This window comes from Halichoeres trimaculatus, unplaced genomic scaffold (assembly GCF_033239565.1).
Source record: "Halichoeres trimaculatus isolate MK-OKI-2021-1 unplaced genomic scaffold, fHalTri1.1 fHalTri1_scaffold_18, whole genome shotgun sequence".
NCBI lineage: Eukaryota > Metazoa > Chordata > Actinopteri > Labriformes > Labridae > Halichoeres > Halichoeres trimaculatus.
Window position 1 is genome coordinate 6,934,770 of NW_027437196.1, and position 27,869 is coordinate 6,962,638.

The following is a 27,869-nucleotide window of genomic DNA, read 5'->3' on the forward strand; positions in this document are numbered from 1 at the left end:
GAGAAGCAGAGGGAGGGAAAGAAAGACGAGAGCGAGGAGAGAGGAAGAGAGGGAGTCCAGCCCACTCCGGTAAAACCATTCAACTGGTGAGCGAGGGAACGCATTCAACAGAGAGGGAGGAAAAGAGGTAAAAAGAGAGGGGGAGAGGAACTCCCTTCGTCTGGGATAACTTAGTCAAACTGCCTCTCGAACACACACACACTCTGAACACACTCTGCAGCGACTTCACCCCGGGAACAAGGATCCTCCCGCACTCCAGAGTTTTTCCATCTCTGCTTTTTCATCATCCATTCATCACATCTGAGAGTTTTTTCCTCTTCTTCTTCTTCTTCTTCTCCTGGTTTTGTTGTTTTTTCTTTTTCTTTCTTTCTTGTGACGCCTCCACATTTTCCAGCCATCTGTCCCTGACAAAAAAGATAAGGATTACTCATTTTCTCTCTCGGCGTTGTGTTTTTTTTTTCCTTCTTCTTCTTCTTTTTTGTCCTCCTCTTTCTCTCTCTCTCGTTTCTTTACAGCTTTTTTTCCCTCCGGTTTTTCGCAGGTGGACTGTGAGCTCGGCTGAACTTTGCAAACTTCTGAGGAGAGAACCAGAGAGAAAGAAAGAGACACAGCAGAGGAGGGAGGGAAGGTGAATCTCAAAGAGAGGAGAAGACTTCAGGACTGATTTTTGTGCTCAAACACTTTCGGACGAAAACTCGACTTTCCGTGCATCTACATCCGGCAGCATCACCAAATCCAGCCCAGCAGCCAATCAGGCGCCTCCTGCCGTCATGTCAGTCTTACCTCTACTCAGCTGGACCGTCCTTCTCCTGGTCCAGAGCTGCGGCTCCTCCTCGGACTCCACGTCCAGGCTCCAGTCTCTGACCGTGCATCCTCACCACCAGCCGCTGCCGGACGCCGCTTCAACATCCCACTGCCCCTCCTGCGCCTTAGCCAGGATGAGGAGGAACGAAGGCGGCGTGGCGGCGGCGACAACAGACGACATGTTAGGACACGAGCAAGAGGAGGTGGAGGCGGCTCAGCAGGACGTGGTCGAGGCGGTGAAGAGGCACATCCTCAACATGCTGCACCTCCAGGCCCGGCCCAACATCACCCGGCCCGTTCCCCGCGCCGCGCTGCTCAACGCCCTGCGCAAGCTCCACGTGGGGCGAGTGGCGGAGGACGGCAGCGTGCAGATCGAGGGGGAGGAGGAGGTGCGAGGGAGGGGTGGCCGTGGAGGAGGAGGAGGGGGAGGAGCAGCGGTGGCCGCTCGGGCAGGAGACAGAGACGCTCAGGAGACGACGGAGATCATCACCTTCGCTGAGGCTGGTGAGTACCACCAAGATCTGTGTGTGTGTGCCACGTGTGTGTGTGTGTGTGTGTGAGAGCATCACTCCACCCTCCACCTCAGCTTGAGTGGAAGGAGAGAAAAACCCTCTGAGTGTGTGTGTGTGTGTGTGTGTGAGCATTATTTTTCCATCTGCATCAGTGTGTTACAGATGGAAAAATAGTGTGTGTGTGTGTGTGTGTGTGTGTTTGAGTCAGTGTGTGTATCACTGGCAGCAGATCAGCAGTACATGTGTGAATCTGCATTTTTGAGGGTGTGTGTTGTCAAAGAATGTCTAACAGCTACCTGTGTGTGTGTGTGTGTGTGTGTGTGTGTGTGTGTGTGTGTGTGTGTGTGTGTGTGTGTGTAACTGGAATCAGTTTAGCTGTCCATATGTGCTTTTGCATCTTTATGTGTGTGTGACATCTACATCTGTATGCGCACGAGTATGTGTGTGTGTGTGTAGAGATGACTCGTGTATGTAGGCACGTTATTGCATGTGTGTGTGTGTGTGTGTGTGTGTGTGTGTGTGTGTGTGTGTGTGTGTGAGAGAGTGAATGACAAAAAGGAGCTGTATTAGCAATCAGTCTGTTGAAAACGATCGGTCTGCTCCTGTGTGTCAGAGTGTGTGTGTGTGTGTGTGTGTGTGTGTCCACCTGCTTAATTCCACCTGCGTACTCATTCAGCCAAACCTCACACACACACATTTGCACACACACACACACCTCGACTAATCTCCTCCGGCTGTTTTAAAAGAATACCTCATTATCTACTTAGAATCTGAGGAGATTTGTGTGTGTGTGTGTGTGTGTGTGTGTGTGTGTGTGTGTGTGTGTGTGTGTGTGTGTGTGTGTGTGTTTGTATGTGTGTGTGCACTCAGGCTGCTGCAGCGCCGTTCTGTCAGACGGTAGCGACAAAGAGCGTGTATAAGAGAAACAGAGCTGCTGAATGATTAAACTCACACACTCCATCAGAGGAAACCGGTGCTGTGCTCTGCTCAGAGGCACTTCGGCAGGTGGGCGTCAGGTGCTCACGCCTGTCTCACCTTTGACTCCCACAAACGTCTCCCTTAGGTCTCGGACTCTCTTTTCCCGACACCTTTAAATCCAGGTCAGGGCAGGGTCACGGGGCTCACACTTACGAGGTTTCCTGTGGGGGAAACAGGCTGTAAAGCATTGCGGTTGTCATGTGAGAACCTTGTATCTCCAGTTTTATGTCTTTTTTATTTTTTATTGCATTGGATGATTCAGCTGAGAGGAGTTGCAAAATCAGTCAAGTCATCTTGTTGAAAAGCATGAGCTGAATTTTTGGCAACATGAAATTCTTCCTTCATGAAAAACTTGTGAGTAATGTAAAAGTGTGTAAACAAATCATCTGTAGATCTCCAGTCTGTTGCGCAAAAAGCCAACCTCTCCATCCATCACTCCAATCTGCCTCCCTTTTAATGGAGCACACATTTTCCAACAGCTCACCTGTCAGTTACTCAGTGTGGGCGGGACTCCTCTTCCTCCTCCTCCTCCTCCTCCTCCTCCTCTCCTGGCCTTTATGTTGATGCCATTTGAGTTTCTGTAGGCGAGAGGCTGGAGCGGCAGATGGAAAAGATTTTTATGAACTGGATCCGTGTAGACAGGCGGAGAGAGCAGCTCCACTTTAAAGGAAAACACAGAATCTAATGGCAGTTAAAGAATCTCCCTCCTCTGTGAAAGTTACAGTCAAACCTCCTCTTTTTTTGACCTGACATCAAAGTGTGTTTTCAGCACCAGCTCAAAAATCATGAGTCCCAAAGAATCGGCAAGATCTAGGGATAGGATTGTACCAGCATGTCCAGTTCGGAAATTAACGTGTAAGCATCCAGATTTTAATGCATCACATGAAAAACGTTCAAAGATGTTGGCGAGACTCGAATGCACCTGCGAGATGCTAAAGATGAGTCCCTGAAGATAACAGATCTGGGACCAACCAAAGGGCCAAACCTTCTGAGTGATGAGAAAGATGTCTGAAATAAATCACCTGAATTCTCCTGTAGTGCGATCCAAATCTCTGGTCTCCAGATTTGGGGGCAAGGGCTCATTTTGGGGGTTAGATTTAGTGGTTAAGGTTAGGAGTTGGATTTTAGGCTTAAGGTTAAAATTTGGACTGGGTTTTGGATTTATGGTTATGTTAAGGCACTAGGGGTAAGGCATTAGGTTAAAGTGTACAGGTTCATGGTCTGGTTTGTGGGTTAGGTCTTGGGCTGGGTTTGAAAGTTAGGGTTTGTTTGGGGCTAACAAGTAGATTTTGGGGCTATCAATGAGGGTAAGGGTTGGGCACCAGGATTTTTGATTTGTGTTGGGTTTCGGGTTAGGTTTAGGAGTAAGGGTTTTGTCTAGGTATTTGAGATTGACATGACGTTTAAGGGTATATGTAGGAGTTAAGTCAAGGTGTAAGGGTTAGGTTTGGGGATTATGGTTCTACTTGAGGGCTAGGTTTCTGTCTTAAGGCCAGGTTAAGTGAAGGGTTTGGGTTTAGGGCTTCAGTTAACCTTCATGGTTAGGTTTGGAATTAATGGTTATGTTTTGGTATTAGGGGTAAGGAATATAGGTAAGTTCTTGAGGTCTGGTTTTGGGGTTACGTCTTGCGTTGGGTTTGGAAGATAGTGTTTGTTTGGGGCTAACAAGTAGATTTTGGGGCTTTCAATGAGGGTAAGGGTTGAGCATCAGGATTTGTGATTTGTGTTTGGTTAAAGTTATGTTATGGTGTGGTATGAATTGGGTTTTGGGGTTAGGTTTAGTAGTAGGGGTTTTGTCTAGGTATTGACATTAAGTTTAGGGGTACATGTAAGGGTTGGGGTCAGGTTTTTGGGGTTAGTTTTGGGGATTATGGTTCTGTTTGGGGGTTAGGTCTCTGTCTTGAGGCCAGGTTAAGTGTAGGGGTTGGGTTTGGGGCTACAGTTAATCATCATGGTTAGGTTTGGAATAAATGGTTATGTTTTGGTATTCGAGGTGAGGCGTACAGGTAAGTTCTTCGGGGTCTGGTTTGTGGGTTAGGTCTTTGGTTGGGTTCGGAATTTAGGGTTTGTTTTGGGTGTAACGGTTACATTTTGGGTTACCAGTGTGGGCAAGGGTTAGGCGTCAGGATCTGTGTTTGGTCAAAGTTATGTTAAGATGTGATTTGAGTTGGGTTTCAGGGTTAGGTTAAGGAGTAGGGGTTTTGTTTAGGGATTTGGGATTGACTTTAAGTTTAAGGGTACATGTAGAGGTTAGGTCAAGGTGTGTGGGTTAGGGTCTGGTTTTTGGGGCTAGGTTTAGGGATTATAGTTCTGTTTTGGGTTAAGCTTCTGTCTTGAGGTCAGGCTAAGTGAAGGGGTTGGGTTTAGGGCTTCAGTTAAGCATCATGGTTAGGTTTGGAATTAATGGTTGTGTTTTGGTATTAGGGGTAAGTCGTACAGGTAAGTTTTCAGGGTATGGTTTGGGTTAGGTTTGAAAGTTAGGCTTAAGGGTTAAACTTGGAAGTTAGGGTTAGATTTAGGGGTTCGTGTTTTTTGCCATCAGTGTCATGGCCAGGTTTGGGTGTTAGTGTTAGGTTAGTTCTGGGGACTAGGACAGTGGTTTAGGTTTGGTTTAGGGGTTAGGTTAAGGGACTAGGTTTGGGGATTATGGTTTGGCTTTAGGGTTGGATTTTTTCTTTTTGTACAGGGGTTGGATTTCTGTTTGAGGTTTAGTCTAGGGATCAGGGTCAGGGTTGGAGATGTAGAGTTATCATTACTTAGAACTGGACTTGAGAAACAGCTGAACTCTAAGTCCAACACCTTGTTGAATCTCTTCAGTTTCCTAACGTTCCTCCTCTCAGCTGATGACAGGAGTAGTTGAACGTAATCAATGATGGCGTGTACGAGAACAGGAATCTGCAGTCGTGTGACTGGCGTTGTCGTTTACCCACGAGGACAGCTTTGGCCTGTCATGCAAACAAGTTCATCCCAGGTTTGCTGAACTCTTTAACATGCTCCAGCTTTGAGCTTAAAGGTCTAAAACCATTTGTTCACTTTGGTAAAACTCTTCTTCTGATCGGAGCTCATAAAACCTTGTTGTTTTTCTAAGATGTGACACAGCCCGCCGTGAGAATACTTTGCACCCAGCCAGTCCTGTGCTTTGTTAGAAATAACTGATGCATTCAGGGACCTCAGTAATTATTTTGGGCGACGGAGATGGTGAGTAGGGGAGCGGACGGACGACTGGAATCTTGGCGGAGACTAAGTGTCAACCTCCGTTCAGCAGCTCGGACACAATATCTATCTGTCCGCCGTTCTCTTTCCATCCGCCTGTTCTGTTTAAATTCCTCTCCTCCGTCCCTGTTTATCTTCTGCTCCTCTCTCCGTCTCTCCCCACACACAGAGGACAATTAGGCTAATTGAACTTAATTGAACACATCATTAGCGACATTCCACAATCCACTTTCATCTCCCTCTCCCTCTCTGCTGCTCGCTGTAACCTCGGTCTACCCTTCCCTCCTCTGGCAGACAGAATAAACCGGTCATTGTTGGTTCTATTCTGGTGGCCACGTCTGTCTGGGGACTCAAACTAGCAACCCTGCGATGAGCTTGGGCGCGGTTCAGTGACTCCTGACAACAGAGAGGAAACAGAGGATCTCAGCAGCTGAGAGAAAGACAAAGAAAGACAAAAAAAGTTGGTCTGATTTGAAAATAAACTATAATTAGCATGTTTCCTCTGCCTGGCTTCCTTCCTCTTCCTCACATTCGTCTTTTCATTTTTCCGTCTTTTGATCTTTTTTCTTCCTCTCTCATCTTTTTCTTGGCCCAACTCCATTTTTTTTATAATTTCCCCTCTGTTTATTCTTTCTCTGCTGCATTTCTTCTCCCTTCTTCACTCCCTCCTCTCCTATCCGTCACTTCTTTCGAGATGTGGCTTCGGCGTGTTTATACCATGTTTACGGTCGCGCCTGTGCAGTCTTACCGCTGTTTGAATCCCCCGGCGGCTCGTTTTAGTCTTCATCGTCGTCCCACCACATCGTTTGGCTCCGCTTTGATGTGTGACCAGCCGCCAAAGATGCTCTATGTTTGGGAAGATGAATCACTGTATAGTAAACAGCTACAGATTGTGTCCAGACCTGCCGTGCACCGACACACAAACCGACAGGAAATATTCTGCAGATACTGTAGATTCTCACCAGATTTTGCAACTCAACAAGAGGTGGTGTTTTAAATTTTCCTCAATGTCCAGATTCAAACAAACAGTGAATGCCAATTTTCACTCTTTCCCACACACCCACACTGGCCAGTTGCCTTCAAAACCCACTTGAGCGCATATGTGGATCCTTCCGCTGCTGAAAGTAGTCCCAGTCCTCTTGATTGTTGATAAAAAACTACAATGAGCAGCTGTTGGAAAAAGAAAATTACATTTTGGTGCTTTTGAGCCAACAGAAACCAAGATCCATGGAAAGGACTCTGATTGTTCTTTAACGTCAAGAGGTTTCACTTTGGAAACAAACGTGTACACAATGAGTGACTTCAACAAAACTCTTTGTTTTGTGGTTTTCTGTTAACTGCAATGGAGTCAAACTTGTGGGAGGATTGGACAAAAATTTTGTACAATTTTTCTGCAATTCATTTTCCTCTGCCGTAAAAAGTTTCCAACAACATTGTAAACGGATAAATTTACTTACATGCTATTATTTAAGCAATGATCAGTCCTGGCATCCCTTTCTGAAAAACTACCGAACCCCACGACAATCAAGTACGTTCTAGGGTGACTAAGTTTATTTTAATTGAAGTGTAAACTGACATTCCAGCTAGTCTAAAGGTAAAACAAACACTTATTAAACAGAGTGTGGCTAAAATTAGCAGAGCTAGCACCACCAGCCTTCAGTCCTCCAAATTATCAGTCAGTTTAAGCAGACACAGCCTACAAACAACTTAACCGCAGACCATGCCATGCTACTGGATGATATCTGTCACCTGTGACTATTTACATCCAGGTAGTAGAGCCTTATAACCATTAACTGGAGCCACAGCCCCAGCTAGTGGAGGGAGGCTGCACTGCACACTTAGACACAACAAAGGACTAACATTTCTGGTCTTCAAGTTATAAAATGTAATAAATCGGTTTGACCAACTAGTTTGTCTGGTGTTAGCTGGCGGACGCTACCTCTTCACATTTAAATATCTTGTTCATGTTCTTGTAGGGCTTTCAGCTTTAAAGTAGTAGCTTAAAAGTTATGACTAACTGGGGCAGAAGTAGATTCGGTTTAAAAAAGTGTTGTTTTTTTTAATGGAGTTGGGTGTCTTTTAAGAGAGCCAAAATTTGTTGAATATAAGAGGTACCATTTGTTTTTAACAGTGCTAATTATTTAACGTAATATCAGATTAACGTCAAACTCTGTGTTTTTCTATCTCTGTCCAAATAGGGCACATGGATAGTCCATTAAAACAAAGCAAGGCACCTTTTGAAACTGAACACAGTGACACATCTGTATTTTTCCATCTTTCTGCCAGACGCCTACAGTTTTCTTCCTCAGAGGGAGAATCCAGGAGGACTGGAAGGTAGAGATTGATGGACTAGCTAAATAAAGGCTGGAGGAATATTTGTAAAAGAGGTTGTTATTCTAAGTATCTGACATGTAACAGAAATGACCCCTGCTGAGAGAGTGTGCTTTTTACACCAAACCCCATTGAGAAAAGCATGATTTTAAACTCATAGAAAACTGCCCTGTCTTGCTCTCTTTCAACCCCAGTTATTTGGCTTGTTTGCATTCCTGTGTGATGTTGCCACATGAAGTGATTAGCTAACATAGAAAACAACATGAAAATACAAAATAAAACCAATGATTGATTCAAGAAGGAGACTATAAACACTTACGTTCTGCAGGGTAAAATTCCTGATTTTATTAATGGAGATTGGTGGGTTTGCAGAGCGTGGCGTAGCAGCTGTTTCTTGTTTTAAAAAACATTTGCCTCTTGAACAAAAGTTCTAACTGTAGGGATCGTTTCTGCAGTGTGTTCAGACACTTTGGGTGGACACACTTTAATGCATCAAGGGTTATGTTGCAGCCACAGTAACCTGTCACCTCTGGCTTATCTGGCATTTTTTTTTCACGTCTTATATCTAAAATGATTTGTTTTGCTGCTTCAAATGTGCCTGGAAAACTTCTGTTTATAGTCAGTTCTTGATTTGTAGATATCAAACTTTATGAGAACTGAAATGCAACTACCAAACTAAAGTTTGGATTTGTCTGCTCTCTTCAGGGATGTGTAAACTCAAAGAAAGCCAGCAGAAGTGAAAGTTCACCGGGTCTCTGACAGGTTTATTTGTATCAAGTTGAATACTCCTCGTGTCTGTCCCGTGAAGGCTTAGTCTCATCTTTGCTCATCAAACTCTCGGGACGTTGATTGTTTATAGAAGACACAATTTCCTTCTCCTCGTCGGAGTATTTCGCCTGAGAAACCCGAGTCGACAGCAGCAGAGTCTCTTTGGCATTTCGGTATTTTGAGATGGGAACGGTCGACTGTCAGATTGGACTGCTTATCTGCTCTCTCATTATAAATAAAGTGGCCTGGGAACGCAGACACACAGTGGGAGTTACAAGCTGGCAACTTCAACTTCAATTTAGATCAAACTTTATTGTCCCAAGAGGGAGATCTGGTTTGTAGACAGGGTCTGGAAATGAAAAACATGCCATGAAATCCCCGTGTTAAAACAATGAAAACACATTAAAAACGTCTGGAAACACGACATGTGACAGCTGAAGTCAGTTTGATGGTGAAGAGGCTGTCCCGTCTCTGGTTCCCACAGTCTCTCTGCTTTGTGACTGTTTTTATGTTTGACACTGAATTTGTTGAATTTCACAGCTGGGGTAATTTGACAGACCCATTTTATTTGGTACAAACAGCCAAAGCATGTGACAGCACAGTTTTAGTAAGTTTATGATGGAAACAGAAGACATGTTTGATTGCCCTGAAGCCCCAGTTGTTTGTCTTGTTGTCACGTCCTGCGGTTTTTCTGGGTTGCTTTGCAAGAGCTCGAATGTACGCAGGAATACACAACAAAGTGACAGTAGTCATTAAAGCTGCAGTTCCTCCAGTGTCCACTAGAGGCTGTCTTTATGTTAATATGCAGCAGAAATGAACAGTTTGTCTTTATAGCTCATTTATGAATTTATAGACAACCCACCTGTTTACAGCAGATTAAGGGTTAAAGGGTGGAAGAATTGGGGGCGTGGCCTCTTTGAGTGACAGTTAAGAGCTGTTGCGTAACATTCCGGAATGGTCTTCAAAGATCAATAAACAGAACAGAATCTTTCTGATTGGTCAGTGTAAGATTCCGATTCTCATATATAGACACTCACCAATTAGTGATGTCACAAGTTGAGCCAATTTGGTGACCCTGTGGCATAATTCTTGTAGGATGATGAAGACTTATTTTTGGATTTCTTTTTTGGCATTGTTTGAATCTGTGCCCACGTTAAGATTTGCCTTTCAACATTTTAATTGCATGTTCATGTGTAATATATATTTCTATATATATCTATATAAATCTACGAACAGAACAGAACAGAACAGAACAGCCCTTCTTTGACCTCTCAGGCTGTGTTTGTGATGTTGGAGCCTTGTGGAAATTTGTCCGTGAAAATATGTTTTATAACCTAAAATCCACCTCACAGGAGCTTCAAAGTGATTCCCTGTGTTTTGTCTAAGACTTTGACCTTGAAACTGTTCAAACAGGTAAAAATGAAAACATTAAAGCAGAGAGCAACAGACATGAGACGGCTGCTTTGAGCTTCAGGATGAACCTCAATGTTTTTCAGTTTCAACATCTGGAGCAGATTTATTTTCGGTCACATCCATTTGTGTTTTTGTGCCACTAATTGTGTCTTCGCATGCAGTCTGAACACCTCCAGGCTGCAGATCAAAGGGATCTGCACAATCTTAGATCTCAGCTGTGATTGGTTACTCTACCTGACAGGTGCTCCCGCCTGTTTCCCGCCGTCTGTAGCCTCTGTTTCAGATTAACTCCTGTAAATTTATAGAAATGTCAAGAGCTCAGCCTGTTTTACATAGGTTGTTCACACATGTCTATCAAATGGGGTTTTGTTGGGTAGTGGAAGGGGGCGAGTCTAGACTCAAGACTCAACATCTAACTCAGTCTCTTAAAGCCACAACTTGTGTTTCCACCATGAAACACACATGTGTATTCGAATTAGTGCTGTCAGGGGATAAAAAAATTAATATAATTAATTACAGGATTTGTAATTAATTAATCTAATTAATCGCATTTTAATCTCATATCTGCTTAAGGTCCCAAAATAAAGAATTTGAATTCCAGGACATTAAAATTACATTAAGACATTTAAAAATAAGGTGGGAATATATACAACACATTTTTAGGTATAAGGTAGGCATAAGGAACGCATGAAAAAAGTTTTATGGTTCTATCTTTACAAAATCGACACAGTCCTGCACCTGAAATAAGCTGATTTGATTTTGAGGACGGTTTTTGCTTCTGTCACATTTTTACTCGATGTGGACTCAATTTTCACTGCAATATGAGCTTCTATTCTTCTATAAGGTCAGGAGAACCAGGGCTAAAGGCTAAAAACTGAGGAACTATGTACAAAACACTTAATTCAAGTCTTGCATCAAAGAAAAGTGAAGTATTTTCAGTTGTACATGCTCTGAACACACAAACTGTTGCTCATTGGTGCAGAGCAGCCCCAAGCTAACATGACACCTGGAAGATGGAGGGAAATTTTCAAAGAATTCTTTAGATTTAAATACAGGGCAAATATCGATCATTCAGAGCTTGTTTAATGCAGTAAAGAGTGTAGAATTATATGTTTTTTACAGAATTGAGCTAGAGCAAACGGTTGATTTTCTGCAGCTTTTCAAAAAAGACGTGTGAATAAGCGAGATGTGGACGGCAGTCCCCCAAAAATCCCTCTCGCTTCCCCCCGGTTTAAAGCATGTTGCTGACGTCACGTGTGATACATTCAGGGACTGTCGGAAATTTGAAAATCTGATGAGAACTCCACTTTTTCCAAGTCAGACAAACGGTTTGTAAATGCCAGACATGAGAAAATAATTGCTTCATTGAACGCCCCGCGGGTTTGGGATCCAGATTAATCTGTGTTGATTTTTATAACGCGTTAATTTATGGTGTAATTAATTAATCTAATTAACACGTTAAAATGACGGCCCTAATTCAAATATATAAATATTTCATGCCCTGTTCTCACTTCCTCCAACTTCTTGCAAAAAGTTTCACTCAGCAGCTAGCAGGAAAAAAGTCCAGATGAAGTCAGAGATGTTATCCGTGCTTGGATACTTACAAGACATGCTGTAAGAAGCTAACGCCACTTTTTTGGCTATGGGCTAACAAAGAGTGATCTGAAAAAGTGCGGGCGAAGTTGGGGTAAAAGTTTTCTCTATTTACGTTCACACGCAGCTCACCCTGAAAATTACAGGAAGTTTTCCAGAATTTTATACACAAGTGAAAAGAGTGCCAGGCTTTGTGTGAGGGATTTACTGATCTTAAAATCTTAAATAAAAGCTGCATCTTAAGACATCTGAGTAAGTTTTCTCCATTCATCGAGTGGAACCCTAAAGACTCAAGCCTCAGACTCACTTTGAGAAATTCTACCTTATTTCATGAAACGGACATTTAATACATCATAAAAACTACCAAACAGCTAAAAAGCTAAGGGATGTTCCCCATTTTGCAAGACAGTCAAAATCCACTAGCCACAAGAAGCTAACGCTACTTTATTGACCGTATAACGTGTTGTGATTTTAGCATCCTGTCATGTGAGCTTCAACAGCCAGGACTTCGCTGAGCGTGTGTGTTCAGTCAGTCCAGACGATACTTCCTCTTTCCTCTGGCTGACGATGAGCGAGTTTGTCATTCGGGACATTCCTCGCGTCAGAAGGCGAGGCTGCTTCAATGCCCCCTCACCACTTTTGTTTACAGGTTGTTGGACAGCGTTACGCAGATTCAATTTCACGTCACGGGCTGCTCACTCTGTCTGTCTGTGTGTGTGTGTGTGTGTGTGTGTGTATTTACTAACACAGCCCGCTGACTCACATGTGGTGCCAATAAGGCCGAGCAGGGCGTCGACTCGCGGGGATCTGGAGCAGATTTCTGTCCCACGCAGGCGAGGCCGAGCCTGGTCCTTACAGAGGGATTCACACACCCAAGCACTTTATCTCCCTTCAGCCCTGTCATTGTTAACATCATCATTTAAACAATCGGGCTGATTCTAAAGCTGAGGATCAACTCTAAGGAGAAGTGGTGCGACTGTGAAGCCAAACATATTAGTTTATCCTGTAAAACAGCTGCACGTCGGTCTTTAAATCCACATAAGGCCTCAGAGCAGCAGAGCTTCTGCACACAGTTAAGCTCAGCATCAGCATCCTTTTTTTTATAGATTTGGAGAGACTTTCTAAACAGATCCTTTGCAGAAGAAGCTCAAGAACATCTTAGAAAACTCCAAGACCTCTGACAATGTGATCCCATCCTCACAAACATGTGGCTCTTGTTTTGTTTATGACTTTGTAAACTGCGTGTTGTATTGTATGTTTACACACATAGTTTGTTTTTATAAGAATGCCCTTCAGACTTAACAGCGAAACGTCTCCTAAAGAGACTTTAAAAGTGATGAGAAAAGACGTGCGTGTGCAGTCCCTGAGATTTATGACGTGCAAAACTAACAATGAGTGAAGCAAGCGCTAGAAACACAGTCAGACAGTCAGACCCAAAACACGCCGTCTGCAGACTGAACGTTAAGTGCTTTAAAACGCCAAAGAGAGAAGTTGTGTGTATTAGCGTGTGTGTGTAATTTGGGGGAAGGGGGCAGGAGGGGGAGACAAGCGACCCAGCCCTCTGATCCTCCTAAAGTAAACTCAAAGACAGAAGAAAGGGCGGACTGTGATCCCTCCAGAAAGATCCCATTAGGGCTCCTGTGGTACACTGTAAAAAATGCCCCACATGTGGAGTCAGTTTTTATTAAAGTAGACTTTCAATAATGTCCCCAAATGGGCAGATTCTTCCTTCAGTGTCAACTAGAGGCTGGCTAGAAAAAAGAACTTTGTTATAAAGATTAAAGAGGGGGTATGTGTTTTTTTTTTGTTTTTTTTTTGTCATTTTAAGGCTTCATATTGTCCCTCTGGTGCCCCTGTAGTAGCCTTGGTGTTTGAGGCCCATCCATCAATCCTTGTGTGATGACGTCAGTAAGTGTCATTAAGATCTTGTTAGTTCTCGTTAAGATCTTGTACTTTATTTAAAATAGCCCATTTTCAGCAGACTACAGTAGTATGCAATGGTTTTAGAAAAAAAAAATAGCACCTGTTTCCTATGAACATCCAGTATTGTTACTTAATATCCATGTTTACCATATGGGAAAGCAGGATACCCCCTCTTTAAACTAAATTTGTGGCACAAATCGACATGTTTACAGCCCAGTATTGTGTTTCTTATAAGTTACTCACATCACTTTCCACAGTGTATTTAAAGGAGCTAAAGATGGAGAGAGTCTCTGATCCCTTTAATGTAAACCTGACAGACTCAGAGCACACAGAGCAGCCTGTTAGCATTCCTGCTACGAGCGCAGGAAGCAGCTTTTAGACGTGAAGTCCTGGTACGCTGATCCTTCACATCTGTCAGATACCTACAGCTCCTCTTCTTCCTCGCTTCATCCTCCCATCCTGTCTTGATAAAGAGCAGCGAGCAGTTTGAGAGTGTAAGGAGAGGACAGAAGGAAGCAGCTGTGCAAACTGTGAATTTCTCTCCGTCTTTCCTTCTTTTCAGCGCGTAGTTAACTAAAATCATCAGAACTGCAGAAGAAGAAAAGTTGAACTCCTTTTTATCGCTCGCTGACACGAAAACACACAAACACAGTTGCTAAGTACACAAACAAAGATGCACATTTACATAAACAGCTTAAGGCCACACAAACCTACACACACATGCACACACACACACTCATCCATTGGTGGAGGGATTACGAAAGACAAACACACACATGGACTAAAAGTGTATGTTTGGACAGATGGGTTTTGCGTGCATGTGTGTGTATGAGTGTGTGCTGTTGGTTGTGGTCTCAGTAAACACAGAGAACAGAGGATTGGAGGGCGTGTTCGCTGATGTCAACATCAACTCTCAAATTAGAAAGAGAAGATGCTTCTCCTTAAAGTGAGACGATGCGTTCAGGTGCAGATGAAGTTCGGCATGTTGCCATCACCAGTTTCTTTGAAACAAAAATCACTTCAGACATTTTTCTTAGTTGACTGGTAGAGTCACCCCCTGCTGTGCAATATATTAAATGAGAAACAGATCAAGAAACAGAACGAGATCAACACAATAAAATGAAATCAAAGCAATTTTATGAGATCAAAGTTATCAAATACACTCACCGGACACTTTTGTTTTTTAGTTAACCTTCCTGAGAGAGTTTGGTTCTTATTGACATGACAGCATCACACAGTTGCTGCAGATTTGTCGTCTGAACATCCATGATGAGAATCTCCCGTTCCACCACACCCCAAAGGTGCTCTATTGGATTGAGATCTGGGGACTGTGGAGGACATTTGAGTCCAGGGAACTCATTGTCATGTTGAAGAAAGCAGTCTGAGATGATTCCAGCTTTATGACATGGAGCGTTATCTTGCTGGAAGTAGCCATCAGAAGATGGGTACACTGTGCTCATAAAGGAATGGACATGGTCAGCAACAATACTCAGGTAGGCTGTGGACTTTAAACCATGCTCAGTTGGTACTAAGGGGCCCAAAGTGAGCCAAGAAAATATCCCCCACACCATTACACCAGCAGCAGCAGCCTGAACTGTTGATACAAGGCAGGATGGATCCATGCTTTCATGTTGTTGAGGCCAAATTCTGACCTTACCATCCGAATGTGGAGCAGAAATCCAGACTCATCAGACCAGGCAACGTTTTTCCAATCTTCTATTGTCCAGTTTTGGTGTTGCTGTGTGAATTGTAGCCTCAGTTTCCTGTTCTTAGCTGACAGGAGGGTCACCCGGTGTGGTCTTCTGCTGCTGTAGCCCATCTGCCTCAAGGTTGGACGTGTTGTGTGTTCAGAGATGCTCTTCTGCAGACCTTGGTTGTAACCAGTGGTTATTTGAGTTACTGTTGCCTTTCTATCAGCTCCAACTAGTCTGTCCGTTCTCCTCTGACCTCTGGCATCAACAAGGCATTTTGTCCCACAGAACTGCTGCTCACTGGATATTTTCTCTTTTTGGGACCACTCTCTGTAAACCCTAGAGATGGTTGTGGGTTAAAATCCCAGTAGATCAGCAGTTTCTGAAATACTCAGACCAACAACCATGCCACGTTTAAAGTTAAATCACCTTTCTTCCTCATTCTGGTCGTGACCATGTCTACATGCCTAAATGCATTGCGTTGCTGCCATGTGATTGTTTGATTAGAAATTTGCGTTAGCTAGCAGTTGGACAGGTGTACCCAATAAAGTAGCCGGTGACATACATCAACATTCTAACTCCTCTTGTTTTCACTTGTGTTTAAACATTTGGCAGAATTCGGCGACCTTTTAACGCAGCCGAGTTTCTTCAAACCTCCAGGTGTCTGATGTCAAAAACTAAACCACTCAGATGTCTGCTGAGCACATGAGTGTGTGCCGCGCTTGTGTGTTTGTGTGTTTGTAAAGGGGATTACACAAGGTTTAAAGAGACTCAACATGAACCAAAACTTCTTTTAGCAACATGCCGATGAGTGTTTGTGTCACATCTTGGCAGGGAGGCTTGTTTAGCTTTGTTAGCGGCTCAAAGAGGCTTCGTCTGATGGATCAGAGTCATAATAAAGCCTGAGGGCTGATGGGAGGTTTGGGGAATGTTTAGAGGCTGCTGCCAGTGATGGAGGAGATGCTCTTTGGTTTAAATGTCACGGTATGTCTGCTCCAGAGGGGAGAAAGTCTGACTGAGACCTCTGTGCGCCGGGATCAGAGATCGGTCCGGGGTAGTTTTTATGGTCTTTGTGTTCGTTTGGTTGACCAAACCAAGGCGTCTGATGGTAGATACTGGTTGTAGATGGTTTAAACAAAATTTGGTTTGTGATGATGACCTTGGAATTTAAATGGTCTATGTTTGGTTAATAGTCTACACTTGATTCTTGACCCCCTTCACTTTGTTTTTAATGGTTTGGAAAGTCTACAATCGATTGACGATCGACTAAAATGGGAAAATGTAAGTTTTGATGATCCAAACTGATTATGAACAAGGTTTTAAGCTTGAAACTAGATATTTTAGAAATCAAAATGAGTATTTAAGGAGTAGTATTAATCATTTGTTTCCCAAAGCTGGTAGCTAATGCCTGAAACCTGACTTTTGACCATGTCAATTCTAAGATTTGGAGATCAACCAAGTCTTGGTTGATGTTGGTCGGATCATGGTCTTTATCACCATCATCTGTTATTGAAAGTCTTTGTTGTGTTAGAAAAGGAAAATCAGGAGTTTTTGGTGTCATAAACGGGTCAGGATCATCTTAGCTATTTTTTTAGGGATCAAAAGAAGATTTCAGTGCTTTCAGCTTGTTTTCGATTTTATGTTCACCCGAGTTTACAAAGAATATTAGTTAAAATAAAGCATTTTGGTCCCAAAACCTGGTTTTTGGTGGCCTTGCTTTTGTTGTTCATGGCCTAAAAAGTGCATCTTAATTCAGTTACAAAGGTCATATTTTGGTTTTCATTGATTAAACCTTATTTTGTTAGAACTTAACTTTGGTTAAATGTAAGTTTTGATAATCCAAACGGAGTATGAACAAGTTTTTGAGCTCAAAAATAGATATTTTAGCTTTCAAAATAAGTATTTATGGGTTAGCATTAGTCAATTGTTTCCTAAACTTGGTAGCTAATGCCTGAAACCTGACTCTTGACCATGTCAGTTCTAAGTTTTTGCGCCAAGTCTTGGTTGATGTTGGTCGGATCATGGTCTTTATCACCATCATTTGTTATTGAAAGTCTTTGTTGTGTTAGAACGGGAAAATCAGGAGTTTTTGGTGTCATAAACGGGTCAGGATCATCTTAGCTGCTTTCTCAGGGATCAAAACAAGATTTCGGTGCTTTCGTCTCGTTTTTGGGGCCACACATCTGTTTTATGTTCACCAAAGTTTACAGTGAATATTAGTTAAAATAAAGCATTTTGGTTCCAAAACCTGGTTTTTGGTGGCCTTGCTTTTGTTGTTCATGGCGTAAAAAGTTGGTCTTAATTCAGTTATAAAGGTCATATTTTGTTTTTCATTGATTAAACCTTAATTTGTTAGAACTTAACTTTGGTTTTGGATGGCTGAGGCCTTGTTTTTGTGGGCCCGGTTTATGGACTCAACCTGCTGTTTTTCATCTTTATTGGGGATTGGGAAAAAAACAGCATTTTTTTATCAAGTTGAAAAGTTGAAAGGAACATTTCAGGTTCACAGACGTCTCTTTGAATTCTCCAGACAACGTCCAATCAAAATTCATTTCCTTCAGTTTACAAGAATCCCGATCCTGAGGAAACCCAGGTCTGGTTTACTTCTTCAACCAGACAAGAATTTTTATATAAAGGGAAAACCTGAGCGGTAGCTTTCTGAAGAACTCAGTGTGTGTGTTGGTGTGTGTTTCAGTTTTTTAACACACACTCTCCTAGCTCATCGCTGAGCTGTCCAAACACAAAAACTGCAGGAGAAGCTGAGCAGACGAGGGCCAGAAATCAGCTTTTATGAGTTGTTGAGACATCAGACTGTAAAAGTACGGAAAGACAGAGAAAAGAGAGGATGAACTTCTGTCCTTTGAATGTAAAGAACTGATGGTTTTCTCATACGTGCCTTGTAGAGGTTTTAACATACACAGAAGTTACAGAGAAACACATCATCATCATCAGCGTAAAGATTTATACTCTGCTCTTTCTCAGGCAGCATTAAGTCTTACTTCCTCCAGGGAGTCCTCCTTAACTTTTCTTCAACTTTACAACAATCCTACCAAATATTCTGGGCAGGATTCAGTTTGTTACAGCAGCAGAAATGAATCTGTTCCCTAAGATTTCAGCTGCATTCAAAGAATTGTAACCTCATAAACACTCAGTCAGCAGCTGCTTGCAAAATAATCACCTAATCTCAAATGTAACAGTTGGTTTCATCCCGTGAATCTGTCTCTACATTTAGTTGCAATCATGTTTCAGAAACAAAACCACAGTGAGAAATTCAAGTGAAGCAGTCAGTGACTCTGCTCCAGCAGCAGCGCTCCTGCTCCGTCACTCCAGATGTGTGACAGAGCTCGGGACACGTGAGTTTAACTCCCACAGACGTAGCAGCTCGTCCGTCCGCAGCTCGTCTGTCATTACGGCCATAATAAGCAGCTCTGCATGAACATGCAGCGCTGCCTTCTGTCTGACTCTGCTCACTGTTACAGCTGCTGCTGACCTGCTAACGTGCTATTAGCGTTTCCTCTGACGGGGACTGAGGGGAACTTTTAAGTGATTTGTTCCTCTAAGGCTGGCTTTATGCCTTCCTGGGGCTCTGAGCTCAGTTTATGACACAGAAACTACTGGTGTGAGTGTAAGAGGAATCACACTGCCTATTGTTTTTGTAGTCCTGTGCATCTATCTATCTATCTATCTATCTATCTATCTATCTATCTATCTATCTATCTATCTATCTATCTATCTATCTATCTATCTATCTTAGCTGACTGTTTGACATTCTCAAACTTGGCTGGATCGCTCAAACTTTTATTTGGTGCTTCCGACGGGCAGGAGTGTGAATTTGCAAATCAGCCAAATATTTAGCAATCTTGACTTCAAATTAGAAATCTTTGATCAAGATTCAAAAATCTGGACAAAATATTTAGAATCTTCTAGATATATTCCTTAGTCGTAATCCACACTTTAAAAGGAGATTATCAGCGCCAATATTGCTGGTTACAGGTTAATTTTAATTGCTACTTCTTAGTTTCCAGTTTGGGTCGTCCAGTATTGATTTCTAGGTCTCTATGACAACACCACGCCAGCTGACGAAGTTTAGTAGAGAGAAGAGATAAAACACAGAGATCTGTGTTTTTTTTTGCTTAAATTGATTTCTGTGATTAATTTTGTAGTGATGGTGGACACTGGAGCCTAACTGTCAGACAGAAACAGGACAGAGGAGAAGAAGAAAGATAAACAGGAGATTGATACAGCCCGTGCTAAAGGCTAATTAGCCTTCAGGGGCTAAATTGTTTGTGATAATGTTGATTCCAACCCACAGTCAGCAGTTATTCTGCCGTGGTCTGTTCAGACTTAAGAGTCTATCAATAAAATGAAGAGTGAGGTTACGTTAGCTCTGATTGGTAGATGACTGGCAGGACATAGCTAACCAGGATTTACTGATGTTACATATTACAGACATGTCTTAAAGCACTGGGCTGTCAGCTGTGCTAAATATAAACAGCTACTAAACTACTTACAAACTGACAGTGAGTATTTACTTGTTTTCACGTTCGCTTACAGATACAAGGAGCACCGGGCTAACATATAGCCAGCTGCTACTACGTTTGCTTGATGTCACATTTCAAACTGTAGAGCTACGTAACTGTACTGATAAGTCCCTTACCTCGGCGCATCATATTCAGTAAAACGTTGTCTTTAACCAAGAAAATTTGTTTCGATCTGATCTCCATTTAATTTCAAAACAAACACACGCCTCGCTAAAAGTAATTTAAGACAGTGTGCAGAGACTCCGGGCCACAAGGTGGCGAGGGAGTGCAATTAAAACAGATTCTCTTCATTGCATCTTTAAGATTTAGGAATCTTGACCAAATATTTAGAAATCTTTGATAAATAATTATTCTTAGCTAAATATTTTTTAAGAAATCTAAGTTAAATATTAAGAATGAGAACAAAATTTTTAAAAACATAGTCAAATATTTAGAATCAGGAAATATATTTTCAACATTTCTAACATTTATGATTTAGAAAAAACTTTCAACTTTTATTTGAATTTTACAAATATATTTGACTGATCTTTCTCTAAATCTGCAATAGAAGTGATGTTTTAGAGCTGGATGTGGAGAAATGTTGTAGTTAGTTGTAGAGTGTGCAACTTTGCAATCGGCGCCCTGTATCTTCCTGCCTCTTAGTTTGTTTGTTCTCATTCTGTTGCTTGAAGCTCATTTTTTGGTATCACTGAATATATTCAATCTTATTCTATGGTTTTCATTTCATTCTATTGTTTTGATCTTTTTCCTTTGCTTTGATCTCATCTTATTCCTGTAATCTGTAATCTTTTACCAATCAAACACAGACTAAATTTGGTCTCTGAATTCTGAATTCAAAGTTGGTGAAGTGACTTTTACTTGCAGCAGGACAGAGTGTGTGTCTGTGTGACTGAGTCAACTGAAACTTTTAGTTCATGTTGTGTTTGAAGCAGAGTTTTAAGGACAGTGAAGTTCTGAGATCCGTACAGGACTCGTACAGGATGTTTGTTTTTAGATCAGTTCACAGACAGGAAGGAAATCAAAGACCTTCCAGACTGACCGTCTTTGTCCGCGGCATTATTAGCGTCACGCGAACAGATTGGTGTACTGTCTTTGTCCCAGAAGCTTCAGCGTTAAAACAAAGAGTTTTATTCTCCAGCAGCTTGAATCAACATCACAAACACTATTCTGAGAAACAATGAATGAACAGGGCTTTTATTTTTTAACCTGACTGAAGTGACGATGATGTAAGTGAGATAATCGCCTCCGAATTGTCGGTTAAACGGCGTTAATGGACTCGCTAAAGTGCTGAACGCCTCCGCACACACACGCACACACGCTCCACACACACAGACGGGGCCGCCCATTCACTCCGTTTAACAGAGCATCACTGCTGCTGACATTCATAAACTCCTAAATCGTGACTTTGGTTTTCTGTATGGACGCCCACGTGTGAGAGACAGCAGAGCGAGGAGATGGAGAGAGGAAAAGGTGCTTTAAAGGTGTTATGTAATGACGGTGGGAGATAATTGGGTCTCTAACCTGGTGGTTAGCTCGCTGTCTGGCTTGGAGGTTTCCAGGAAATGCAAAGTACAGGGCAGTGTGTGTGTGTTTAAGTGTGTGTAAGAGTTGTAACAGCTGATCCTGCAGAGCACAAGACTTTTTCTGAGTAACAAACTTTGAAAATAGAAAAACTGAGAACAACAAAACTGAAGCAGTAAAACCAGGGATGAATTTTCATGTAGTTTAAGAATCTGTGTGCAAACAGATTTTTGTTTATGTATCAGAAAGAATTTTTGGTTTTTAAATGGGCCGTTATTGTCCGAACAAGATGGAAGCTTAATGTGAATTTTGGTTAGCTGATTGGCTCAAAATTATTTTCTTAAAGTCTCAGGATGCTTTTGGCTTCACTTTTGTACAACTGGACCAAGGGGCAGCATCTGGATTTATACAGTCTATGGTTTAGACTTAATCCAAAAACTTGGTGGTAAGACTAGTTTTTAAAAACAACGAACAACACCGATGTACCAGGCGTTTTTGTTCTAACTCTACCTGGATTTGTCAGTTTCTTTGAGATGTTATATGAAAAATGTGTCGTTTCTAGGGGTGCACCAATCACAATTTTCTGGCTGATCACCGATCTTTAAGAAGCCTGATCTGCTGGTACTGATTTTTATTGTTTATAACTGACAGCATATAGCTTCAGTGTTCCAATCTTTAACTTAAACAACCAATAAAGTGTCCTGAGTTTTAGGTCTCAGAGCAAAAAGCAACAATGGCTGGTTGTTAAACCTTCCCCGAGGTATAAAGATCAGGATCATATGTACTGATGGGCCGATCGCCCAAAATTGAGAAAGTCTGTGGCCATTTCCATACAAAACAGATGTTTAAAATCAGACCAACTTAACTTACTAACCCTAACCCTAAGATTTTTTCGGAGTATTTGCTGCTAATATCTGCAGCCTTCTCAAGTATCGATATCTTGAAAAAGGCTGGTATCGGCCCATCTCTATAAAAATGTCATGTTAACATACTATTAGCAATGTTTTTCTCACAAATTCAGTAAAAAAAAAAAAAAATTTAGGAATTAACAAGTCAAAATTGAGACCTGACTTTATTGTTAAAGGTGAAAGAATCAGCAGTTTGGGTAAGAAATAAAATTATATTTTAGTTTCTTAAACATATATTTTTTTGTTAGCCAACAAGTAGATTCTTTACTTATTACAAGAAACTCAGGCCTCATTTTCTACTTGTGATATCTTAACTCTTGTGTTGTTCAGGGGTCTTTTTGACCCCAAATAAAATCCTTTGCCGTCAAAAAAAAAAGGTACTCCTTTTTAGAAATCAAGGCGGTTGGCTCTAGAATAAATGACTTTTGCAGTGTAACTTTAAAACTATCAGCACTGGCCGTCTCTGTGATTAGAGGGTAAAATTACTGATTTGACAATGGAGTTTTGTGGTGTTGACAGGAGCGGTGGTGGTTCACAATCTGAGCCAAAAACAAGAACTTTAAGTGGAAACACGAAAACTTTGAGCTCTGGGACATGTACTCTCTGATTGTTTGAGGTTAAAACTAATGACGAACACTTTCTACCTCCAAACCCTTCAGGAATAAAAGGAGGAAACTTGAACCTTACTCCCTCAGCTCCTCTCCTGCTGACACAAAGCTTTAACACTTTCCCATAATTCCCTGTAAAGCGACGAGCAGAGAGGTTTCACTTTTGTAAACCCTTAACTGTTCTCCAGACGAGCTGCTGTGAGGACACCGAGCTCCTGGTGGGAACCATTAGACTCCAAAACCTCCAACCGCTGCTGCTGAGTCAGCAGGAAGAGGCCAATCAGCAGCAAGTGTGTGTGTGTGTGTGTGTGTGTATGTGTGTGTGTGTGTGTGTGTGTGTGAGGTCATGTTTGAGACGGTAACATAATGATTGTGTGAAGCGTGCTGTGTGTGTGTGTGGATGGCTTTATAGCTCAGATGTGGTTTAACCGCGGTGTTTCTGCTGATGCCGCTCCGTTGCCGTGGTTACCTGCAGTTTGTTGTAGTATACAGAGAGGTTAAGCTGTCAGCCAATCAGGGAGCAGAGCTTCTTTGTTCTAACCTCTGTCTCTTTCTTCCTTCAGGTGAGTCTCAGGGCATGGTGAACTTCGTCCTCTCTAAAGATGGCGGCGACCTCTCTCTGGTGGAGCAGGCCAACGTCTGGCTCTTCCTCCGTTTGGCGAAAACCAACCGCAGCCGAGCCAAAGTCACCATCAGGCTCTTCCAGCAGCGCCGGCTCCCCAGCGGACGCTTGTCGCCGCCACAGGATGACATTCTGCTCTCTGAGAAAACCGTGGACACCCGCCGAAGCGGCTGGCACACCTTCCCCGTCTCGGCGGCGGTGCAGGCGCTGCTCCAGAGCTCAGATAGCATGACGCTGCACCTCCGGGTTTCCTGCCCGCTCTGTGCTGACGCAGGCGCCACTATCGTGCTGGTCTCTGGCGGATCGGAGACATCGCAGCGGACAAATCAGCGAGAACAATCCCATCGCCCTTTCCTTATGGCCGTAGTCCGACAGGAGGACGGCAGCGATTCAAGGCGGCGCAGGAAGCGAGGGCTGGAGTGTGACGGGAAAGTGCGTGTCTGCTGCAAGCGGCAGTTCTACGTCAACTTTAAAGACATCGGCTGGAACGACTGGATAATCGCACCGTCTGGATACCACGCCAACTACTGCGAGGGGGAGTGCCCGTCCCACGTGGCGAGCATCACCGGGTCCACGTTGTCCTTCCACTCCACCGTCATCAGTCACTACCGCATGAGGGGCTACAGCCCCTTCCAGAACCTGCGGTCCTGCTGCGTCCCCACCCGGCTACGAGCCATGTCCATGCTGTACTACAACGAAGAGCAAAAGATCATCAAAAAGGACATCCAGGACATGATCGTAGAGGAGTGCGGCTGCTCGTAAACTTCTTCTTGGATTGGTCCAAAACTAACTGGACCGGAGGACTCCTGAACCCAGAGAGAGGGGTGGAGGGAGGAGAAAGAGAAGAAGAAGGAGTGGAGTCATCATCATCCTCACTTTAATCCTCAGTGTTTGATTCTTCGCCTCCCTCCAACACTCGGGTCGCTCTCTGGGATAAAACCTTTTCTCCGTCCTCGTCCAGCAGAACTCAGAAAGAGTCTCGACGGCACTTTCAAAAAAAACATAAAGAAAAAGAGAAGAAAAAAAGATAGAAAAAAGAATATCTAATATATTTTTGTTACAAAAGGAGGGAGCGATGTTTATTTATGTGGCTGAGACGTCCACTCACCACTCGACCCTTCAGATCTCGGAGAGACGAGGTGCCTGAAAAACTACTAACAAAAAAATCTCAAACCTATGCAACTTGTTTCACGTATTACACTCTGATAATATTTTCAGTGTTTCTGTTCCCAACTGTTTACTTTTTCAAAATGTTCGAGGAAGAAAGAAGAAGACTTTTGTATTATTTTTGGAAGTACAAAATTTGTGATGTGTGTGTGTGTGCGTGCGTGTGTGTGTGTGTGTTGAGAGATACTTGAAAGAAACAAGTTGGCCCCGCTGCTGGAACCAAACACTTCTTTATGTTACCATGGTTACCATGTTGTTGTTGATGTTGTTGATGTTGTTATAATTATTATTGTCAGTAAGTATATTAATAATATTATTGTTATTGTTGTTAATAATATTTCCTTTGGCTGCATTTGTGTTATTTTGTCTGCTTTTTTTTTTTATTTTTTAAAGAAACGTTACAAACGTTTTTAATGTTTTGCACTATAGCGACACTCGTGCTCAGATTAGACGATCAGAAAGCAGACAGACCGGGACTTCCTGTTTGGGGTCGCACAGCTGAAAGACGGCAACATTAGTCGCTCTAAAGTTCATGACTGAGTTCCAATAAAAATCAAACTTAATGCAGTGTTTGGATTTTTCCCTCTTCGTCTGATTTTTTTCTGTAAAGTGAGGTGAAAATGTTCAACTAATTTTCAAAATAAAAGTCTACATTTAGTCTCAAACACTTCCAAAAACAGTTGTATTAACATCATGAATCACTCTGGAGCCAGATTTGGGCTATATTTGTTGACATCAAGAATTTAGTTTTAGACAAAACGCTCCAGAAAACATCAAAATGAGGATTTACAGTCGTGCTTTTAATCTGAAGTTCTTGCAACCATTCAAGAATCTTCGACTATGAAGCTTTTTTTTCATCAAACATAAAATAGTCACGCTTTTTTTAGCTTCCAGCTTTGGAGGCCTCTGATTGGATGATCCAACACCTTGCAAGTTAATTTATGTAGCAATGCTAGCCTATAAATGTAGCTGTGCTAGCAGGTCAGTTAGCACCAAAAGCTAATTTCTATAAAACACAGTTTTGTAGAAATGTATAGTACAAATTAAAAAGTCTTACAGATTGACGCCAGCGAAATTTGCAGATTGAGACCCAGAAGGCTAACCTTTGACTCAGACAGGAACTCCCCATCTGTCCACTCACAGCATACGAGGATTCTTTTCTAGAAGTGGGTTAATAAAGCACTTAGTTTAAAAAATAAAAGATTAACTCTGAATGGACTTCAGTGGGATGAACTTATTAAGCTAAAACATAAAACAAGCGATGTTTCGACTCCCATGAGTGGTTGTTTAGCATTAGCCGTCATGTTCTAACTAGTCTGTAACAGCTAGCACACTGCTCCTCTGTCTAATCTCCAAAAAACAAAAAGACAAAAAAACAAAGACTAAAAGCACAAGATGAAAAACATTGAAACACTTTTGTATCTTTGTCTCTGGTGAATGTTTACAATATGCCAAGTAGCTAGCCATGGGGGGTTAGCGTTAGCCAAGAATATTCAAGTTCTTTGTTTTGTGAACCACAAACAAAACCGTGTGACTCCATCCATTTATTTTTATTTTCTGTTAGTTTTTTGGGTTATTTTGTTGTTTTGGGTTCGAATAAGATCCTAAAACATGTTTGTAGCCAAATTGAAAATGCTAACTCCAGCTAACTCCAGCTAATCTAAATTCGGGCAAAAGACACAGAGCTGAAGTTGGCTTTAATTCTGCTGGCACAGTAGCCACAGCCCTATTTTTGCATAAAGTATTTAAGCACAAATGAGTTAAAACTAATGCTTTTGAAATTAATGCACATAAAAATATTTTTAACCAATTAAATAAGAAGCCACAGAGAGCCAAACTGTTTTTGTACCAGGCTGGAAACATGTTTGTTTCTGCTATTAAGTTTGACATTTTAACATGGGGCTCTATGGGGGTTGGCTCACTCTTAGGACACAGCCTCTTGTGGAGTTTTGTGGAATTGCAGCTTGTGGGGTCTGCTGCTTGGTCACAGAATTTTATACATTGACTGGTAAATTATTTTTTAAGTAACTTTTTTTAACTGTTGATTTTTGTTAAATAAAATGTTCAAACCAGTTTGCACAAATGACTAAAAGTATTTTCTTTTATTTCCACATTAACTTTTAAAAACTGAAAAGTCATATTAAAAAGAAAAAATCAGAGATAAATTGAATCAACCCCTTTTGAATTTTTATTATTTTATCCTGCCCTGAGGAGAATTTCAAAATAAAATCATGAGTCAGATGTTCTGTTTGTAGTTTGTAGCGGCTAACAGTTTGGTTTTTACCAGAGACAAAGACGCTATCGGTGAGTTCATGGATTTAAATGATTAGAGCATCTCTTTGAGACAATGATAGAATATTTTTATGTGTTTGTGTCCAGATTTAGCTTGCTTTAGGACACCAAAGAGTTGAGTTTGTGCACTTTGTGTGAGTGAGAAACTTAAGTTATGTTCGGTGATGCTGAAAAAAAAAACCCTGATGTGTGTCCGTTTTGTGGGAAAATACAGAAACTTCATTTCAGTATCTCTAAGGTGTGTAAAGATATGTTTTCCTCCACCAGCATCTTTGAAGTCAGATTGTTTTTATGAACATGGACAGCTTATTTAAATCATACTTTTTAGTTTTTGTTGCAGATTCATGTAGCTTTGGTCCATTCTACATCAATTTTCTACATTTCTTTTTGAAGTTGTTGTTTTAACATTTCCGACGTTCCTGCACATGAAGAACTCCATTACCCACAATGCATTTCTTTTTTTTATTTTATCTGATAATCCACAGTCATCTTGCTCTATTATTGGGAGATCAGATTTTTGAGTGTTCTGTGTTTTTATCAGTATTGACGACTTGTTCACCAAAATTTTTTGGAGTGTTTGTCCCTTTTTTTAATGAAGTCACACATGTTGTGTTTTTTTTTGTTTGTTTATTTCCTCTTTTGTTGCTATCATTGAAAGGAGAGTGGACTCTCTTCTTCTGGACTCTTTGGGACAAACTCACAGTCCATCCAGAGTGTACATGGACGCATACAAACTGTCACGGCAGAAAAAAAAAGCCTCCAAAAGCTGAAAAAAAAGGAGAAAAGAAGTGGTCGTATTTGTTCGGATTCTGTTCTTTTTATCAGACAAAAAATACCGACACTGAACTAAGTGGACAAAGAATAAAAAGTCTATTTTTTATTCTGTATATATGGAAAACAAGATTCCAGTATGTTGCATTGCTTTGTTGTACAAATCCAATGTGCTTGTGGCATTTTTCTAATCTAATTTATTTTACAGTATTG

The 27,869-nt window shown here is 41.8% G+C and overlaps 1 protein-coding gene across 2 annotated transcripts; it reads left to right on the forward strand.

Moving 5' to 3' along the window:
• On the forward strand, positions 1 to 27,869 carry inhbaa (inhibin subunit beta Aa). Of its 2 annotated transcripts, XM_074693969.1 has the most exons (3): positions 1 to 127; positions 542 to 1,308; positions 23,368 to 27,869. In XM_074693969.1, exons 2-3 carry the CDS (start codon positions 771 to 773, stop codon positions 24,186 to 24,188), a joined length of 1,359 nt encoding a protein of 452 aa, XP_074550070.1. In that variant the 5' UTR covers positions 1 to 127; positions 542 to 770; the 3' UTR covers positions 24,189 to 27,869. The 2 variants fall into 2 exon arrangements, with proteins under 2 accessions (XP_074550070.1, XP_074550069.1); XM_074693968.1 differs by lacking the exon at positions 1 to 127 and having other exon boundaries at positions 469 to 1,308.

What these genes read in the sequence shown, in the direction of transcription:
- inhbaa (XM_074693969.1), top strand. Translation starts at nt 771, where the DNA reads ATGTCAGTCTTACCTCTACTCAGCTGGACCGTCCTTCTCCTGGTCCAG. An exon ending in CATCACCTTCGCTGAGGCTG is followed by an intron (nt 1,309 to 23,367) that starts GTGAGTACCACC and finishes TTCTTCCTTCAG; the next exon opens with GTGAGTCTCAGGGCATGGTG.